We start from the raw sequence: 21,297 nt of genomic DNA on the forward strand, positions 1-21,297 counted from the left end.
GTTCTTCTCTATTTTTCGAATAGCGGCTTTTTCTGTGCTACTTAAATAGGCTAGTAGAGCGCCTCTACTAGCCTGTTTAAGTAGCACGGAAAAAACCCCCCTTCAAAAAGTAGAGAAGAATCTCTACACAAGTGTAACGCTGCTGAAGTAGCCATTACTTTTAATAAAGTATGCTTGAGAGAGGGACTACTTCCTAAATAATAATAATAATATGTAATAACAAATTATGTGAGTGATGACACCAAGTTCCTCCCTTAACTCAAGCAGCCAATATAAGTTGTATTAGCATGAAATCACATGTATTGGGTTATAAAGTGCCCTCTTCTTAGAGAGTAGAGCAGATCCTGAATTTTTGCAGGTAAACAGCAGGTATACTGTACGATTTACCTCAATACCTTTTCTGTGGTTTGGGGTACAAAAGTGTGCACATTCCTATGACTTGTTTTATTATGCTATCATTTAGTTCCTTAGGTACTGAAGTTGCAAGGAAATATGGGCATCAGACTGATCACTTGAAATACCAAGATGATAAAAAAAAAACTAGAGGTTGACTTACTTTGGAAGCTATTGATATCTAAATACTCTACAACATGCGGGTCTTCAACAATCTCAGAAGCGATGAACAAAAGGACTCATCAGTTTCACCTGTGAAGGTCAGTTCCAATTTAGAAGGTGCAACAAATGGACAGCCCTTGACTACAATGTATTAAATGCAGCTTGGTGAAGCTTTCTATGAATGGTTTGTAGCATGATGACTGAAAGGGAACCCCAGGTTTGGACCACTTATCACTAAATTTTCTTTTTATGTAGAAATGAAGGTAACAGAGCCCTGCTCTTCTGTAGATGACTGGCTGCAACACTTTAGAAATAGCTTTGCTACCAGGCAGCTTGATATAGTAATGAATCAGCTTGCTGATGCTGTATAGCCTAACTTTTTATGGCTTTGATCTGTTAGCATGCATTGCAGCTGTGTCAGTTATAATGTCAGTGTGACTTGACTGCTGTATTCCTAAGAGTATGCATGAAAGGACTTCAGTTGAGGTTAGTGAAAAGTTGCTAAACATTCAAAGAAAGAAGGAGTAGTTGCAATACTTAATTATATCAGTGTCCACATGCCTCTAGAACATTATTTGAAGAATTTTTGTATGGGGAAAGTTTAAGTTAATAATGGCAAAAGTGTTCATCATTTGCAGTGTACATGTCAGGGTGTGGCAAATAAAGCAATATTAATATATTGTAGCAATGTGTTAACAGTTATAGCATATAATTACTTAGCCCAGTACTCCCTGACAAAAGCAGTAGTTGTGAGCACTGTCATGGCCTTGCCAAAGATTTATTATTTATTGAGTTTGTAGCCACCAGTAACAAGGATATGTATGCATCCATTTGTATTACAGGGATATAGACTGCTCTTTGTACTGACAGATGTAAGGCTTGATCACAGATAGAGGAGAGAAGAACCAATGCTAGCTGGGAATGTAAAGGGTATTAGGTCTGTAAATCAAACTTTATTTCTTAGGCTTCCAAATCAGATGAAGGCATTAACCAGTTATCGGTGCCCTGAGTGCCATAAATGGCAGAATTTTGGTTAATGGCAGCTTTCGCTTATAAGGACCCCGCCGATAACCGGGGAACTGCCTGTTGTAGTACATTTCTTTCAAGCATGTTAAAAGTATAATTTATCCTAAAGATTACCATATGTACAAAATTTATTTATTAGATATGACTCATAGGATTACAATTATGATTTCCCTGATGCCTGGTTCTCCTCTTTTTATGCGAGAGTACATAGTTGGTGCATAGCCTTCATAGGTTAAAGCAATCCAAACCTGCCATTCCCTCATTTGTAGCCTGTTCAGTTGCCAAGACACCCAGGGGATAAAGATAGAGATTAGAAGCTGTTGACTGTTTACGTAGACTATGCATAGATTGTCAGCAACAAATAGCTCAAAAGTGCACCATCCTTCCGCTTAGGTGAGAACTTTTGTGGTTTCAAACTGAGCAGTGACTTGGAAATCCTAAAACCTCGCTTTCAACAAGAGCATTTAGGGATTCAATGAACTCTAATTTGAGGGGAGTATCTGTGCTGCTTTATGGCAACATAGTCTTGTTATGTGCCACATTTTTGTCAGATAATAACCATTTACATTGTCTGTCTGTGTTCTTGTGCGATAATTCTCTAAACAAGTATTCTTATGTTTTAGTTATTTTTATTTGTATATTTATATTTTATTTCCTCATATGTATTTGGTCCTTTTTTTGATATGGTGGTTATATTTTTTAGAAGACTTGTAGTTAGATAAATGAGCTCAGTGTTTCTCATAAAGGGCCATTGTATATCAAGGATGGGAAAGTGAAAAGGACTTCTTATGATCTGGTCATGGCAATCAAAACCCTGTTCTTTATATATATAACAATAATCTTAATAGAGCAGAAAATACCCCAGAGACTAAAAGGATTAAAATTCAGTTTTGAGAAGCACTGTAATTCACCATCATTTTATTTTCAATTATCTTCAGAGGATTCCATAAGTTCTTGAGGTAGATCCTATTGTAGGAGACAGCACAAGTCTAAGTTCTCAGAAGACAGAAGAAGCAAAAGAATAGGAAACACTGTCATAAATTTGAGGCAGACGTATGAGAAAGTTTTCTTTTAGTTAAACAATCTAGGCAGGTCTGGAACAGCGGCATGGAAAGAATATCAGAAGCCCCTATAACACCAGTCCAGTGACTCCCACTGCAGGGAGAACAACACTGAGGGCCTGGTTACTTTCTCAGGAAACCATGGCAGCATATTTATGCATAAGGAGGATCTGGCTAACCTATTCAGCATCCAAGAATGGATAAACCACTTAATGGTCTTGCCACTCACTAACCAAGATGTAAGAGAGACGAATGAGGGAAAGAAAATGCCAGGAGTTTGTTTTCAATTTGTTCTTACAACTCAACTCATTACAGGGTATACGGTGCCATTAGTTTTAGGGTTTGGAAACCTTTCTTGAAATCCAGTTTCAGTTAGAACCAGTCTTGAAAATGGGTAAGCAATTCCTTTAATGACACACCAGTACGTACTGGTTTTCAAAGCTTTTTTTAGTTACTCTCCCAAGTTTGATTTTATTTTTCTAATTTTTTGTTTAAATTGCATTTACAGTATATAACTCATAGTTTGTAAGTACATATACAAAATATACATGTGATTTAAACGTCGTAAAGTCTAATGTAAGCTATAATAGATATAATGAACAGTTATGTGAGGGAAGGTGATTAATTGAGATCGTTGCCCCTCAAAATATCTGTCAAAGAGTTTTCCTTAGAGGAGAGACCCTTGTTAAAAGGACAAAATTCTGAAGGATTTTTTTTTTATAGCATTAGAAAATTATAGTTAAGCCTTGCCATGAAAACAGCCAACTTAATTTATCAAACTCCACACTTCACAAAGGCTGAAACATCATCTGCACTCATGTTATTTAAGAAGGAAGTAAAGTAACCATTCCTGCTACCAACAGTTCCAGTGGGCAGGAAAGGGGCAAATTGAGTGAGTGGCTGTTTTAATCAGATGAAAATGTAGAAAGAGTGTTAGATGATGATATTTCAGATTCTTTTGCAGTTGAATTATAGCTGAGTAATACCCACCAATTATATAGTATTAAAACTAAATATTCTGGCTTTGTGATTGAAATTATACTCTGAAGGTTGGAATAAGATGGCTGCCCTGGCAAAAAATCTTTGAATTTAATTAATATTCCCTATAAGTTAATCTGATGGGGCTCAGTCATTGAAGATTTTCACCAGCAGTCATTGATACACACATAATCATTCATTAGATACCCAACAACACAAATACACTCGTTTATACACTCACAGACAGACAAGGGTGAAAACATTATCTCTCTCCTTTTATCATATGGTGGAGACAACACAAGTACCAAGAAAAGGACATGTATGTTTGTTTGGAGAACCACTTTATTTTAAGGATTCATTGTCATTTGCCAACAAATTGTTATATGCTTTGTAATCTCAAAGAAATGAATGGAAATCCTGTTGAATAAATTTCTTCAAAGCACTCACTGAATATTTCTTTTATCCCATTTGCTTATGAGGTTTCTGAACAAGGAAAACAATTATTGCAAGCAGTTCATAGTCACTTTGAGGAAAAAGTACTTTTGAAAATTTCTGTCAGCTGTTTACCAGTAGGTTAGCAATGCAGTGTAGCCTGAAATCTGTGAACCTTTATCAGCTTACCGTACTTTCAACACCCTACTAAGTGTAGGTCTTGTTTTGCCCATGGAAATGATCAAATGTTTTTTCACATTCGCAATATTAAGGCATGATCCTCCTCTGGCTCTTCCAACTAGTATCCTGAAAACATGGCAGTTAATTGGGCAGCATACCCAAGAGAGACAGGCTATCAGTGAAGGAAGGGTTATTACAGGAAGTTGGAGAGTCTCTTCAGGACTAGGATATTCAACCTGTAGGAAAAAGGACTGCAGTTTCTGCGGTCTGTTGAAGGATAATCTAGAGAACCCATAGAGTTTGTCAGGCAAAACCAGTGCACGACGATATTGGTTGAGACAGTGAGGAAATCCTGTGTGAGAGAGAGAGAGAGAGAGGAGAGGGTATAATTGCTGTATGGATAGTTAATGACTGAATTGGTTGTTGGTGGGTTCTGGGCTGTCTGCTGGTGCTATTGATTGTTAGAGTTCTGTGTTTTTTCAGTCAGTCTTTGGCGAGAGCCTGTGAGAGGTAGTAGTGTTGGGGGAGTCTATTGAAGGCATTGGAAGTTGATTGAATTATGTTTTTTATTTGATGTTGTTAAGTTAGTGTTTTTGCTGAGAGTTGTTGTGCCTGTGCTGTTGTGATTTTTTGTGTTGTTTGTGCAGTGGTCTTTTGTTGTTATAAGTGAGGTTGTGTTCCTTGGTTGGTTGTTGCGTTGTTAGGTTGTGGTTATGTTCTTTGGTTGGTTGTTGAGTTGTGGTTGTGTTCCTTTGATTGTTGTTGTGTTATTGTTGTCCTTGGTTGTTGTTGAGTTGCTGGGTTGTAGTCGTTGGTGGTGGTGTGTTGGGTTGTGGTGTCGTGGTCTTGGTTGTTGTTGTTGGTGTCCCAGTGACCTTAACCAGGGGACAGCACAGGATAGCCCGGAGTAACTGGATTGATTGGTAAGTACATGTGTTTTGAGAGATTTTTTGTTTTTTTGTTTTGTTTTTGTATATGTGTAGGTCAATTGTCCTGCTGTATTTTGTTGTGTAAAGAAGAAAGTGTGACTGACGGTGGGTTTGGCAGCTGGATGATTCGATTTTCTAGCTTGTGATCCCGCCACAACATATCTGTTTCAGCTTCTCCTTGACTTCTTCCTTTGTATAGGCTGATGGCTTGTCCCAAATCAATGCCCATTACAAGATTTTTATTCATAAGTACCACCCATAGGCTGTAGAATTCTTGTAAATTCCAAATCTGGCCTATTGCAGTGGGACTTGTATTCAAAAGTAAGATACAGTAGGTCAAATTAGCATAAGCAAGCATGGTTTATAGATAATAAATATAAATTTCTTATAAATTCGTGGTGATGCAATAAGCTGAAACGATCAGGTTTCTGACTAACTAGAAACCAATAGACCTAAATCATGAAATTTGTGCGATAGAGGAGAAAATATCTGCAAGACATGTTGACATTAGATATGTGGTTTAAGCAGGACAAAGTTTCTCATCGGCTAACTGTTTTAACCAATGAATGGCTGAATTTTGCCCCTGTGCTTCTCCTAATGACCTAAATTCAGAGCAGAGCATAGGATGACATGTTAAAAACAAAAGAGGTGTTGGTTTATCATGAGGCAGTTGTCTTGCATATTACTAGGAGCAGATTGAACCCACAGGGTTACAACTAAAAGAGCCATCCTGGGTATTTATTTTGTCACCCCCCCCCCCAAAAAAAAAAAAAATAATTGTATCCTATTCTCAGGATTGGATACCCATTCTCAAAGTATTTAGCTTCCTAGTGCGTACCAACGAAGATCAGGTAGACCTAGTTCATCTGTAATAGGATACCTGAGATTTATAAACCTTCATACTACTATTTGTTTCTTGGCAGACTTCAACAAAGATCTGGCCTTTCAACTGGTGTTAATACAATTCAGTTATTGATATGCTTGCCTTGGTCTGTTTATCATGACTGAATATGGAATTTATACCAAACACCGGGACCTATGAGGCCATTTAGTTCTGAAATGGAAACTGACAGTAAAAGGGGTTGACAGGTGTAATGAGGAAAACCTCACAGTTGTTGCACTACAAATCAAATGTTAGGAGAGGGCAGAAAGTAAGATGGGCGAAAGAGAATATGAAAGAAGGTACAGGACCGAAGCAACGCTGCAAAGAACCTTAAGTAATCCCTACAGTGCACCGCATGAGGTGCACTGATGGCACTACCCTCTTACGGGGGTTTATCATGATATGACAAATTACAGGAACCATCAAACCAAGGTTGATCATCAGGGGAACGTGGAGGGAGGTAGCTGGAGTGGGGTGTGATAAGAAAATGCCGATCAAGCTAAAGTCAAGATCTATAGCACAGTGATAAGACCAGTGTTAATAATGCATAGATCGAAACATATGGGCTCTAAGAAGGGAGGAAGCAAAGCTTGAGAGAACAGAGATGAGAATGCTGAGGTGGATTATGGGAATATCGTTGCTTGAGAGATTGGAAAATTACTTAATAAGACAAAGGGGACAGGCTTAGTAAAGATAGCAGAGGTGATAAGAGAGTCACGATCGCGATTGAGATGGAATGGGCTGTGTCGAGGATGAATGACGAGGAGGGAATGAACAGAGCTTGGGTTTGGAGGAACCTTTTAGAGGAAAAGATGAGACAGAGAATTAGATGGCGAGATTAAGTGAAGGAAGATATGGAGAGATGTTTGGTGGAGGATGATGCTTTTGATAGAAGGCAGTGGAGAACTCGCATCAGGCAACTGACCACCTAATGTAGAGATAACAGTGGGAAAGAGGACATCCATTTTATCAAATAATGACAGGGCGAGACCGTCGCCTGTGACGACCCAGAAACTGTAATTTAATCTGAGATTTTTTCGGCGATTTTCGGAGACAAACAAACAAACAAAAATGCGCTATCTTTTGTAGGACTAACATGATTGGTTTAATTACTAAAATAATTAGTTGAATTAGGACTAATACAATTAGTTCGATTAGGACTGACATAATTAGTTCAAATCGCTGATATGAAATAAACATTCTGCCTCAGAAACTGTAACACCATCAAATTCGCACTAATTTAAAAAAGAAAAGACGCACAGTCTATTATAGGACTAACATACTTAGCTTAAGTAGGATTAACATAGTTTAAATAGGATGAACGTAGTTTAATTTGCCGATATGAAATGTAAATTCAGACCCAGAAAAGGTAAATGTTGAAAGGGAAATCGCCATCTACTATTTATTGCTACTCTGTCCTGTCGTTGCCTTTATTCCCTGAATATAAACATCACGGGTAGCTCAGGCAGAGGCAGCTGCTCCTGTCAGGAAGACGAGATCGACTTTATTATTTCAGTGTTTTATGAACTGCACACGTATTTCAGTGGTGAGACTTTCAATTTATTTTGTTTGATTGTTAGTTTGGCGAAGGGAGATGAATCAGTGGAGATAAATTGGTTTAATTGCTAGGTATAGGTATAAGAGCATGTTTCTTCTTACCTCTAGAGGCTTGGTTGGATTCCCGTAGGATACTTTATTGGCCACAAAAGGTTGAGACTCGAGGGTGATTGGCACTGGTGCCATGTTTTCTTAAACTTGTTCAAACTTTTCAGGAAAAAGGGTGACAATTTGGTAGATTTGGCAAAATTTTTGAAGGGCGCTGCCATTTCCTCGTGTAGGTAGGTATGGATGATTAGGGGGAAATACCACAGTCGATCCATCGTCATCGCCTGGATCAGCCTTATTCACTCGATATTTAATTGGTGAAACAAGATGACAATTAGCTAGGTACTACATCTTCAAGCATACCATTCAAAAGATTGAAGTTTCGTCAACATACTAGGGTAAAATATCACAGCAGGCCAAGCAGGCCACCTACAATCAACGCTAGCCACCCTCCGAAAAAGTACATTATAACGCGTCCTGACACCGGAGATGGGCATCAGTCGCGACTTCGGTTGTGGTTGAAAAAAGGAGCTAAAGACCTCTACTCTCCTTTCGAAGTAAGTATTTTCTCCAAAGTTAGAAATTAAGGCCAAATTTTAAGATTTAAACAGAGGGTACTGAAAAGGGTGGCCTACTGCAGTGGAAATCTCACCAAAACGCTTTAGAAATTTTTACTTACAACTAAAAATGTTTCGAAGATTGACGCTATCTTGATGTTTACTGGAGTCGCTTGTGTCAACAAACTTCCCATTTCATGTGCTAAATCTGCGCACCACACTTGTACCCATAGACGCTGGGCACTTTCATCACAACAATCGTTAAACCCACCTCTTACCAGCACTTATTCGTACTTATTCAAGGGGACTACGGCATTCTTTGGCGGCGTTTTGTGCTCTTCAATTGTTTATCAGTGTTGTCAATTGGTATGTGTTTACCCTCCAAACTAGGTATAAGACTTACACAAAACCGGGGAAATAAGTGAAATTAGCGTATCTATTTGTAGTATATACATATTAGAGCAATTTTATCATTACTGCATTACTATGACAACTAGAATTCATTGAAACAGTTTGTAAATGCATCGGCGTATGTGTGACGCTCCACTAGATTGGCAACGATGAGCCTTTTTCCCTCACGTCGTCTGCTCGTAAGTATACATCCGAAACATTTGTAATTTTTGGGGGTTAATTTGGTTGCAAAAAAAGGGATAATGGACATGAATTAAATAAACATTTTGAAGTAGAGTTAAACTAAATATTGAGTAAAGTAAACATTAAGGGAATAAAGCTTTGCATCTCATAATCAGTGTTGTCGTCTGCTGCTCGTAACTTTGTTTACGGAGTGAGTGTTAGGAAACACGAACAGCAATGTGGTTTGAGTGCACTGTGGAGTGAATTAAGACCAAAATGTATATAATTACAATCAAATAAGCACTGTGGAGTTTCAGTTGTGATGGCAGTAAGGATAAAACCACTGATTACAACGTAAGAATGAATTCAGTTCCAACCATAACCCCGGGAATAACAAGTTTCATACTTTCACTAATTTAGGCAACAAAATGTTGTTTTATTGTGCTGATTACAACTGCAATCTTGAGTAAGATCAATAAACGTTACATACATACGCTAACATTGTTCAAATGAGTGCTGGGAAGGCTGGGGAAAGATGGTGGCCGTCACTGATGAGAACCGTCCATGCAAAACTTAGCCGCCATATTGGATTTCAAAACTGCCTTGAAAACATATTTTACGAAGAGCTCACATGCTTATTTTAATTCGTATGGGGCTTTCATATATCACAATATGTTGACGAAACTTCAGTCTTTTAAATGGTATGCTTAGAGTTGCAATTGTCATGTTTCACCAATTGAATATAGAGTGAATAAGACCCGTCCACCGTGATGAGGGTTGGCCTGTCGTGATATTCTACCCTAATGTGATAGGGTAAACAACCGACTGGACTGGCCAACTCACGGACTACCGCGTTTTTGGCCTCCCTCCACAAAAGTAATTTAACACGTCCTGACACCGGAGATGGTCATCAGTCATGAGTTGTTGGTGGTGAGAGGAGCAGCTCAAGACTTCTACTCTCCTTTCCAAGTAAGTAGTATTTTCTCCAAAGTTAGGAATTAAGGCCATATTTTAAGATTAAACAGAGGGTAATGAAAAGTGTGGCCATACGCAGTGAACACTACTACCTCCATGACGCTTTCGAAATTTTTACTAAAGGTAAAAAACCGAATGGTACAGGGGTGGACCATGTACAATCAATGTGTACAACCCCCCAAAAAGTACATTATAGGGTAAAACACCACGGAAGGCCAACCCTCACCACGGTGGACGGGTCTTATTCACTCGATATTTAATTGGTGAAACAAGAATACAATTGCAACTCTAAGCATACCATTTAAAAGATTGAAGTTTCGTCAACATAATGTGATATATGAAAGCCCCATACGAACTAAAATAAGCATGTGAGCTCTTCGTAAAATATGTTTTCAAGGCAGTTTTGAAATCCAATATGGTGGCTACGTTTTGCATGGAAGGTTCTGATCAGTGACGGCCACCATCTTTCCCCAGTCTTCCCAGCACTCATTTGAACAATGTTAGCGTATATATGTAACGTTTATTGATCTTACTCAAGATTGCAGTTGTAATCAGCACAATAAAACAACATTTTGTTGCCTATATTAGTGAAAGTATGAAACTTGTTATTCCCGGGGTTATGGTTTGAAGTGAATTCATTCTTACCTTGTAATCGGTGGTTTTTATTCTTACTGCCATCACAACTGAAACTCCACAGTGCTTATTTGATTGTTATTATACACATTTTGGTCTCAGTTAACTCCACATTGCACTTTAAACCCGTTGCTGTTCCTAGTTTCTAAGCGCGCGTGCCACAAACACAGTTACGAACAGCAGACGACGAACTGCAAAGTTTTATTCCCTAAATTGTTTACTTTACTCGTTATTTAGTTTAAATTTACTTTGTTATTTAAAAATTTTAATTTAATTCATGTATATTATCCCTTTTTTGCAACCAAATTACCCCAAAAAATTACAGATATTTCTCAAGTAGATACAATCAAATGTTTCTAACGTTTTCTTACATCTGGCTGCCGAAAACTATAGAGGAACGACTACGGAAAAGTGCATAGAGGAACGACTACGGAAAAGTGAATTATGTGCATGTTTTTTTTGTTTTTTTGTTTGCTTTTTTGTTTTTACTAGCACTTTTCATTGATTTCAGTCTATATTAGTATTTTGAATTTCTTTAATAATCGTATGCCAGAAATAAATGTAACCTTTAATGTTTGCATGCTAAGAATGGCAAAATCATCGTTGCCACATTAGTGGAGGCTTCACACATACGCCGTTCCATTATTATAAAACTGTTTCCATGAATTCTAGTTGTCATAGTAATGCAATAATGATAAAATTGCTTTAATATTTATGTATATATACTTCCAATACATAGCCTAATTTCACCAATTTCAACGGTTTTGTGTGTAGTTCTTATAAACCACCCAGTTTGGAGGGTGAACACATACCGAATGGCGACAACAGAGAGGGAGAGAGAGAGAGAGAGAGAGAGAGAGAAAGGAAGGCGGAGGAACGAAGAAGAAAAGGGGTGGCGGTGGGGGGAGAGGGTAGGTGGAGCTTTATACGCGTGTTCGTATCCATTTCTGCATAATGGAGTTTTTGTCTCTTGGTACAAGGACAAGTGTTGTTATTCTTTACGATTAGTGATTCACGATACCCTTATAAATTACGGCACTGGGTGTAATGCACTATAGCAAAATCTCGTTCTGTTACGAGTGTTCGTTACAGAAATAGGTATTGCCCAAAAACGTGCTTGCACTGTCTCTGAAACCCGTAGTAGACATGCTGCTTAGTTGTCAATCAAGTTTTTATAACCAAGTATTTTTTACAAGCTAGCTATTGAATAAATTTGTATTTTTCTCAGTCAAAACATATGCCCCTCAATGCTAACTTTCCTCTTTTAACGACTTTCTGGTCATTGCAAATTCGGCCCCATAATTTCTTATGGTGCGAAAACAGACAGAGGCCCAGGGACCGAAAACGATTGCGTCACACTACAGCGGTAATCCGGCAGTAAAACATCTTCATATATCCAAAAAGTAAATAATAAAGATATATATGCACATTACGATTATAACAATTACATGAATAGCTGATAACAATCTGCATGAATAACTGGTAAACTGTTCTGCAAGACAGTTGAGTATAGCAATTATTTACAATAGGTACGAAAGTCAAGATGTCGTGACGTCATGATACAAACTTAAAAGAACGTTCTAATTCCGAAAAATAATTACTTAAATTTGAGTCGAGTTACTTTTTCAATAACGAATATTTTCAAATTAATCATCATAAATATGTAAAATATTGATGTTTTACTATTTATTTAAAAAATTATCGAAGTGCACTCTTCGCCGTTGTCTTCTACAAAACAGTTGTTTACTCGGTGAGGAAAAGTTTTCAGATTGTTGTGATAAAAGTGCCCCAGCGTCTGTGGGTACAAGTGGTGTGCGGATTTATCACTGGAAATGGTTAGTTTGTTGACACAAGCGACTCCGTAAACATTGGAGATGGCAAGGTCCAACTCTTCTAAATACACCTAGAGCTGTAAGTAAAAATGTTGAACGCGTTTTGGTGAGATTTGCACTACGTTTGATACCGTTTTCAGTACCCTCTGTTTAAATCTTAAAATTTGGCCTTAATTTATAACTTTGGAGAAAATACTTACTTCGAAAGGAGAGTAGAGGTCTTTAGCTCCGTTTCTCACCAACAAGAAGTCGCGACTGATGCCCATCTCCTGTGTCAGGACGCATTATAATGTACTTTTTCGGAGGGTGGCAAGCGTTGATTGTAGGTGGCCTGTTTGGCCTGCCGTGGTGTTTTACCCTAACGCGTCCTGACAAATCGGGGGGGGGAGGGGGGGGGGGGGTGGGGGATTTATTTGGGCATCACAGTCGCGACTTCTTGTTGGTGAGAAACGGAGCTAAAGATCTCTACTCTCCTTTTGAAGTAAGTATTTTCTCCAAAGTTAGAAATTAAGGCCAAATTTTAAGATTTAAACAGAGGGTAGTGAAATGGTGGTACAAGGCAGTCCAAATCTCACCAAAACGCTTTCAACATTTTTACTTACAACTCGAAATATTTAGAAGAGTGACGCCATCTCGATGTTTACGGGGTCGCTTGTGTCAATAAACTTCCCATTTCCTGTGATAAATCCGCACACCACTTGTACCCACAGACGCTGGGGCACTTTCATCACAACAATCGGAACACGGAAACTTACCACGACGTTTGTTAGTAAACAACGGTTTTGGTAGAAGACGACGACGAAGGGTGCACTTGGATAATTTTTTAAATAAATAGTAAAACATCAATATTTTACATATTTATGATGATTAATTTGAAAATATTAATGATTGAAAAAGTAACTCGATTCTGACTCAAATTTAAGTAATTATTTTTTGGAATTAGAACGTTCGTTTAAGTCCTGTACGTATTATGACATCACGACATCTTGGCTTTCGTACCTATTGTAAATAATTGCTTTACTCAACTTTCTTGCAGAACAGTTTACCAGTTATTCATGCAGATTATCAGCTGTTCATGTAATTGTTATAATCGTAATGCGCATAATATATCTTTATTATTTACTTTTTTGGATATATGAAGATGTTTTACTGCCGGATTATCGCCGTAGTGTGACGCAATCGTTTCGGTCGGCCCTGGGCCCTCTGTTTTCGCACCATAAGAAATTATGGGGCCGAATTTGCAATGACCAGAAAGTCGTTAAAAGAGGAAAGTTAGCATTGAGGGGCATATGTTTTGATTGAGAAAAATACAAATTTATTCAATACTTGATTACAAAAAACTTGATTGACAACTAAGCAGCATACCTACTATGGGTTTCAGCGACAGTGCAAGCACGTTTTTGGGCAATACCTATTTCTGTAATGAACACTCGTATCAGAATGAGATTTTACTATATGTAGTGCATTACACCCAGTGCCGTAATTTATAAGGGTATCGTGAATCACTAATCGTAAAGAATAACGACACTTGTCCTTGTACCAAGAGACAAAAACTCCATTATGCAGAAATGGATAATGAACACGCATAAAAAGCTCCACCTACCCTCTCCCCCCCCCCCTCCACTGCCACCCCTTTCCTTCTTCCTTCGCTTTGCCTTCCTTTCGCTCCTTCCTTCTCTCTCTTCAGTCTCTCTCTCTCTCTCTCTCTCTCTCCCTTCTACGTTTCTTCTCTCTCTCTCTCTCGCTCTCTCTCTGTTGCCATTTGGTATGTGTTCACCCTCCAAACTGGGTTTAAGACTTACACAAAACGGACTTGGAGGCGCGACAGCAGGGAGGGGCCCGCCACACATACCTGTGCCCTGGTGTCCACCACGGCAGCGACAGGCGCTTTTACTCCTGTGGCGGTGTGGACGACTGTTACCTCCACTACTGGGTGGCGGGCGAGGTTGGCGCCCGCAACAAGCACAGCACCAGACACAGCACTGGACATGTCTGTCGGGGATTCTGCCATTTTTGCATGGGATTTTCTGCAGCATTAGTGATAGTGGCCCTGCTTGCAGCATCCGTTGCATACGGCGGACTTGGCGGGGCATGAGGCTCTGCCGGGGGCGTGGCGGCCGCCACAGTTCCCACAGGGAGGGGGTGGGTGGCCCCTACCTGTACCAGCGACGGTTGCATTCGGATGATCTGCCTCGGGTATCTCGCTGCCAGCCGCGAGAGCAGTTTCCCGCCAATTGCATTGGCACGCAGCGGCGTCGACACGGGCTGCCTCGTAAGCACAGCACCTGGCCCTAAGGGCGCTAACACTATTAATGTCGTTGCTACATTGGTACACATGACGACGCATAGCCTCATCACTTAGGCCCACCGTTAACTTAGGTAATAACATATATTCGGCTAGATTACACTGACACTGAGGGCACTGGAAATTGCAGTCTGTGGCTTTTTGGGAACACTTTAAAAAATAATCGCTAACGCTTTTGCCTGGGCCTTGTATCGCATTGAAAAACTACGACCATAACACAGCACGGTTTGTAGAGCGTAACACAATATCGCGAATAAAATCCATGGCTTCCGTAGCGGTGAGGTTACTCCATTCCTGTGAGGTGAATCTGGCATCCAGCGCTCGTTGCAGAGGGGGCGGTAGTCTGCACAATTCAATCCAACATTCCATCGACCTTCTCCAGGATCTGAACGCGGCGGGCTTCAGCTCGATTTCGCACTTCTCCGGGGCTGCAGACGAAGGGACACGAGGTGCAGGGGTAGCGTGTGTCGTAATCCGGTCGCGGAGGGAGTTGATCATTTGTTGCTGTGCCGCCATGGGCTGCCTGGCTTCTTGCAGGGCAGGAACGAGCCCACGGGGGACGACAGGGCGTGCGGCCCTTGGGGTGGACTGCGCTGAGCGACGCTGGAAGGGCATGGTGAGGGTCACGTTGCTCCTTAAGAATCACTGCGCCATATTGAATGTCAAGGTAGGACAGTGATAGATCTCTCTCTCCCTTGAACCGATTCGTTCGCCAGACTCGTTTCATAATGGAAACAGCACGTTCAGTGCTAGATTCCATCAGGGAGAACTACTTATTATTGGATGTCAAGGTGGGACAAGAGATACACGGTGGTGGAGGCGTGTGGTTTATTGCGTCCTCAATTACATACTGACTCCAGTTGCCGTCTACAACCGGCACACTCACTTGGTGCCTGCTTGCCGTGGGAAAACGTATCTGACCAATGCAGGTACTCCATCACTTATGCTTTCGGTGGATCTGATGGACGCATATTTCCAGATACCCATCCATCAATCCTCCAGGAAGTACCTCCGCTTCATCCTCGACGGGATGGTGTACCAATTCAGGGCACTTTGTTTCAGTCTCTCAACCGCCCCACAGGTGTTCACGTGAGTGTTCACGCTGGTGTCGGCTTGGGGCCGTTCGGTAGGGATACGTCTTCCGAGGTATCTCGACGATTGGTTAGTCCTGGCGAGCTACCGCTCGCAGTTGCTGCAGGACAGAGATTGACTCCTCGAATTCTGCCGCAATCTGGGGATCATAGTGAATTACGAGAAGTCAGACCTCGAGTCCAAGCAGAGGATGAAGTACCTGGGCATGCTGATCGACACGGTAGCAGGGCGAATCTTCTTTGCGGATCAGCAGGTTCAGGGAGGCAGCAAGACAGATCCTGTCTCTACAGGAGCAACCAGCTCATTAGTGGCAGGTCGTGATCGGTCACCTGTCGTCTCTCGAGAAGCTAGTCCCTCACGGGCATCTTCACCGGCGGTCTCTATAGTGGAGACTAAAGGAGTGTTGGTCATAGGCAAGGGACCCTCCCTTCTTCCCCGTGTCCCTCACGGAGGAGGTGAGGCAGGACCTAGCCTGGTGGCTGGACGACGCATCGACCAAGGGATCGGGCACACCTGGAGGAGTTGCTGACTGCAGGCGTATGGGACCATCACAACAAGCACCTTCACATCAACGTCCTGGAGCTCAAGGCAGCGTTCCTCGCTCTCCAAGAGTTCCGGGACCGTCTGGTGGGACACTCGGTGGTGTTGATGAGCGACAACACCACGGTAGTGGCGTACATCAACAAGCAGGGGGGCCTAGTGTCCCTCCCGCTGCACCAGTTGACGTTGGAGGTGCACGAGTGGGCCGTGGCACACTCAGTAGAGCTGTCGGCCCGCTACATTCCAGGCAAGAGTAATGTGGTAGCCAACAAGCTCGGCCGTCGGGATCAGGTGATAGGAACCGAATGGTCCCTTTATCCAGACGTTGCGGAAAGGCTCTTCAACCTGTGGGGCCTCCAGTCGTGGATCTGTTCGCCACCCGGCACAACAGAAAACTCCAGGTTTACTACTCAGTTGTGCCGGGAACCCATGGGCCAGCTGCCAGAGGACCGCTCTTCACAATCCGTGGGAACAAACCTCTTCGTCTACGCCTTTCCCCCGTTCTGTCTGATTCGCAAAGTGATCAGCAGGGCGCTGATCACCGCGAACCTTCGGATGATCCTGGTGGCACCCAAACGGCCTGAGGCTGGCTCTGCTTGCCGAAGCGCCGAGAGAGATTCCCCTGGCACAACCTCCTGTGCCAGCCACACGTAGAACGGTACCACCGGTCCGTCGAGTCCCTGTGTCTTTACGGCTGGCTGTTATCCACCATCTCTTGCGAGCGAGAGGCTTTTCTCGCAGCGCAGCAACAGAGATGGCTGGATACCTCAGACAGTCCTCTGCAGCTGTCTACCAGGGGAAGTGGTCCATCTTCTGTGGTTGGTCTCTCCTCTCAGAGCCACTCTTCAGCAGGTACATAGCGGATTTCCTCGTCTTCCTTCGCCGAGAGAAGCTCCTCTCCGTCTCTGCAGTTAAAGGATACAGAGCCACCCTGGCCCTAGTCCTTAAACTGCTAGGTGTGGATATCTCCTCTTCTTTCGAGAGGTCCTGCCAACGCAGGGAACTCAGGCCCCCGGATGGGATGTGACTCTCGTCCTTAGGAGTTTAACTTGCAGACCCTTCGAGCCACTCCGAGAGTCGTCAGATCCCTCAAGACCCTCTTCTTGCTGGCCCTGGCTTCGGCAAAGAGAGTAGGGGAACTTCATGGTCTTTCCTTCGACATCAAGCATTCCAGGAGATGGGGATCCGTGACGCTCAATTTCGTCCCGAACTTTGTAGTGAAGACTCAGAATCCTTCGGTCCCTGACGACCGGTTCGAGTCTTTCACGATCCCCTCCCTGAAGGATTTTACCGATAATGATGCAGATGAGATGCTGCTTTGTCCTGTGAGGGGGCTACGGCGCTATCTGATGAGAACTCGGTACCTCAGGCCTGAGTGTCGACGCCTCTTCGTTAGCACCGGGGTTACCAAGAAAGAAGTTTCCAAGAACACACTTTCTTTCTGGCTGCGTGAGGTGATCAGGAGGGCGTATGACGCGGATGGTAGTGATGACACCCGTACCCTTCGTCCGAGAGCCCACGAAGTCAGAGGTATTGGTCCAACCCTTGCGTTCCGCAAGAACTTCTCCCTGGCGCAGGTTCTGAAGGCAGGGGTTTGGGCCAACCAGACCACCTTCACTTCATTCTACCTTCGGGATATTACCCACATGTCCTTGGACACTTTTTCCTTGGGACCCGTGGTGGCTGCTCAACAAGTTGTGTAGTCTACCCAGCACCCGAGCGGACAGAACAGCATCGCATCCTTGTGTGACTGCATGAATGGACGAGTGAAAGAGAGTGTGACTGGCTTCTCTTCCTCCTTCGTTCTTCCTCCTCTATCTGTGGGCAGAGGGCCGCGGTCGTCACTACGCTGAACAGGAGGCTGATGCAGGTAAGCTACACAACTGAGCTCCGTCCTATCCCTTTCAGTAGGGATAGGAGTGTTTATCCGCCACTCCCCAACAAGGGGGGGGGGGGGGAGTGGAAGCCAACAAGAGACAAACCCATGACTTCATTTTGGCTCTTGAAGTAGGAACTAGTTCTTGCCTTTTGCTATTTATAAGAGGTACACTCGCCTCCCTTTTTTAAATTTGGTCCAGAAGTCTGACCACTGATCCTGCAGTGCACACCCCGATCAGCTGGGCAGAGGCTAGGATCCCTCCCTCTGCTCTTACGACCAGGGAGGGAACCAAGACTCAGATTCCACCCACCAAGAAGTGAGTCTTCCTATTGTTAAAGGACCGAGAGTTTGTATACGTATCGGAACAAATAACAATTTGTCGGAAATTGTATTTTTCCTAACTATACAAACCTGAGGTCCTTTACATATAGTTCCACCTCATGCCACCCCTCAATCTGCGTTTCCTGGGCCTAAAGCCAAGTGACTCCTCTCCTTGCAGTCGACTTGACCGCCAACTGCCGGACAAGTAGTTAACTACCGAACCCCCTTGTTCAAAGCTTACGACCGGTTCAGCTGCCGCTAAGTACCTTCCTATTGTTAAAGGACCTCAGGTGTGTATAGTTAGGAAAAATACAATTTCCGACAAATTGTTATTTTAGAGAAAATACTTTGAAAGGATAGTAGAGGTCTCGAGCTCTTGCTCTTACCACCAACAACTCGTGACTGGTGCCCATCTCCGGTGTCAGGACGTGTTAAAGTACTTTTTCGGTGGGTGGATCCACACGTGGTGGAAACTAGATCCGCTAGTCCAGTCGGTTGTTCCCCCTAAATATGTGTGCATATGTATATCTTTTATATATAGTATAAGTAAATACGTTAAACGTAAGCATACATACACATAGCATATATTACTTTAAAAACTAAGTCACTGTGAATAAAAGCAAATAGCTGGACAGTACGCTCGTATATGTCCATTCTCAGGATTAACCTTAACCTCGAGGAGGTTAAGCCTGAAAATGTACCTCTTTGGATTAGGATTAAATACCTCCTTTGGCAAGATGGAAGACGTGTCAGCGCTGCTAATTGTAGGTAAGTCTCAACCTTTTGTAGCTAGAGTATATCTAGGTACCTACCTAGGTATTAAATATGATGTTGTAGCCAGTGTTATATTTATTATTGTACTTTCTTTTGCTGAGAATATATATATATATATATATATATATATATATATATTATTATATATATATATATATAGATATATATATATATATATATATATATATACCTAATATATATATGATAATATATATATATAGTATATATATATAATATATATATATAATATATATATATATATATATATATATATATATATATTATATATAATATATATATATATATATATATATATATATATCTATATATATATATATATATATATATATATATATATATATATATATATATATAATATAGATATATATATATATATATATATATATATATATATATATATATATATATCTATATATATATATATATATATATATACTATATATATATATATATCTAATATATACATATATATATATACTATATACATACATATACACATATACCCAATTATTTACAAAGTTTTTGTGTTTTTAACCACCCCCATATGATAACGAGTAGGGTAAACAACCAAATGGCGACCATTTCACTCAAAATGACCACTTTTTTCCCCACAATATTTAATTGGTGGAATGACAATACAATTACATCTTTAAACATACCATTCAAAAGATTGAAACTTAGGTCTTTTGAATGGTATGCTTTAAGATGTAATTATATTGTTGTATCACCAATTAAATATAGAGTGAAAAAAAAGTGGTAATTTCGAGTGAAATGGTGGCCATTTGGTTACATATTTACCCTAGGGTAAATGACCGAGCGGTGACATAGCGGCCACCTCCCTTGGAACACGGCCACTTCCCAAAAAAGCGCTTGTTATGCCATTATTTCGTAATCATGGCAGCGAATTCAAGTACTTTTTCGGGAAAGTGGCCGCATTCCGGGATTGGTGGCTGCTACGTCACCGTTCGGTCATTTACCGTAGTAGAAAACTTAGCCTACCAACGAGGGTAGAGAAATCTGATCGTAGGTCAGTGTAAACCATTCATTTATGTAATTTTTTTTTCAGAATGGATGAAAACAAATGTTCCATAGACCATTAAAAGGTAAAGATTTCACAAGGCCAATTTCCCCTGTACTGGGGTGGTGACATCTGTTCACCTCGTGCAGTGCACTGAAGGCATTACTGGGGGTTCTTTGCTGCATCCTTTCACCCCCTATCTGTAACCTTTTTCATTCCTTTTACTCTACCTCCATTCATGTTCTCTTTCCTCTATCTTGCTTTCCACCCTTTCTCTCAACAGTTGTTGTACTATACCTAGTGCAACTGCAAGCTTTGTCTCTTGTTAGGGCCAGCACCTTTAAAACCTTTTTACGCTTAATCTCCCTTTCAGCACCGAATGATCTTGTAGGTTGCAGCACTTGGCCTTTGGCCTAAATTTTTTATTCTATTCCATTCCACAAGGCCAATTTCAGAAATGCATCCTAACGTTACTTCATGAAAATGAAACTAGCCTAGGGCACCAGGTCGTACTTGACTGTAGTGTTGTTCCTCTGTCCCCACTCCCATTCCCCATACAGTACTTTTACCCACCTTGATTTGGAGCAGTTTGAGTCATAATAGAAAATTACATGGCTGATGCGCATCGTAAGCTTAACTTTCCTAATGCAGCTTAGTGCTCTTGGTCTTACCAGACTCAGGGGAAATCCCTCAAAAGTACCAGTGGGTAATCGCAATATTTACTGCCTTTGCATTACAATTTTGTTTATGTTTGTCTCTTTTTCTGATTATGTTATTTACTGTCTTTTGTTTGTTTTTACGTTCATCCTTGAAGAGCTGGTACTAAACATGGTGCCTATTTTGCATGTAAACCTAGAGGGGTATAGTAGTAATCTTCAGTCTTGCCAAACTTAGCAAATAATTTAGAATGCAGTAAATCATGAAGATGCAAAATATAAATTCATCTCAAGCTTACCTTACACACTGGGTTAAAATTACCCCTTTCTCCCATTAAGCTTTGCATTGCAAACACAAAATATTTATTACCTTAAGCAAGGGTGGTGCCACCATTAGGGCAATAAGGCAGTTGCCCGGTTTATATACCTCAAAAGGGCAAATTACATAGCTTTACAGAAAGTTTTGTCAAAA

General features: G+C 41.2%; 1 protein-coding gene across 3 annotated transcripts in view; it reads left to right on the forward strand.

Moving 5' to 3' along the window:
- The first annotated feature begins 4,768 nt into the window (after positions 1–4,768).
- Positions 4,769–21,297, forward strand: part of LOC135221122 (beta-1,3-galactosyltransferase brn-like) — a 42,759-nt gene continuing 26,230 nt past the window's right edge. The window contains exons 1-2 of one of the 3 annotated variants that reach the window (XM_064258941.1): positions 7,498–7,590; positions 20,218–20,254. In XM_064258941.1, the coding sequence (XP_064115011.1) occupies positions 20,233–20,254 (22 nt within the window). In that variant the 5' untranslated portion in view covers positions 7,498–7,590; positions 20,218–20,232. Of the gene's footprint in view, positions 5,156–7,478; positions 7,591–20,217; positions 20,255–21,297 lie in introns of those variants that run through there. The other 2 variants (XM_064258944.1, XM_064258943.1) reach the window with 2 other exon arrangements.

This window comes from Macrobrachium nipponense, chromosome 2 (assembly GCF_015104395.2).
Source record: "Macrobrachium nipponense isolate FS-2020 chromosome 2, ASM1510439v2, whole genome shotgun sequence".
NCBI lineage: Eukaryota > Metazoa > Arthropoda > Malacostraca > Decapoda > Palaemonidae > Macrobrachium > Macrobrachium nipponense.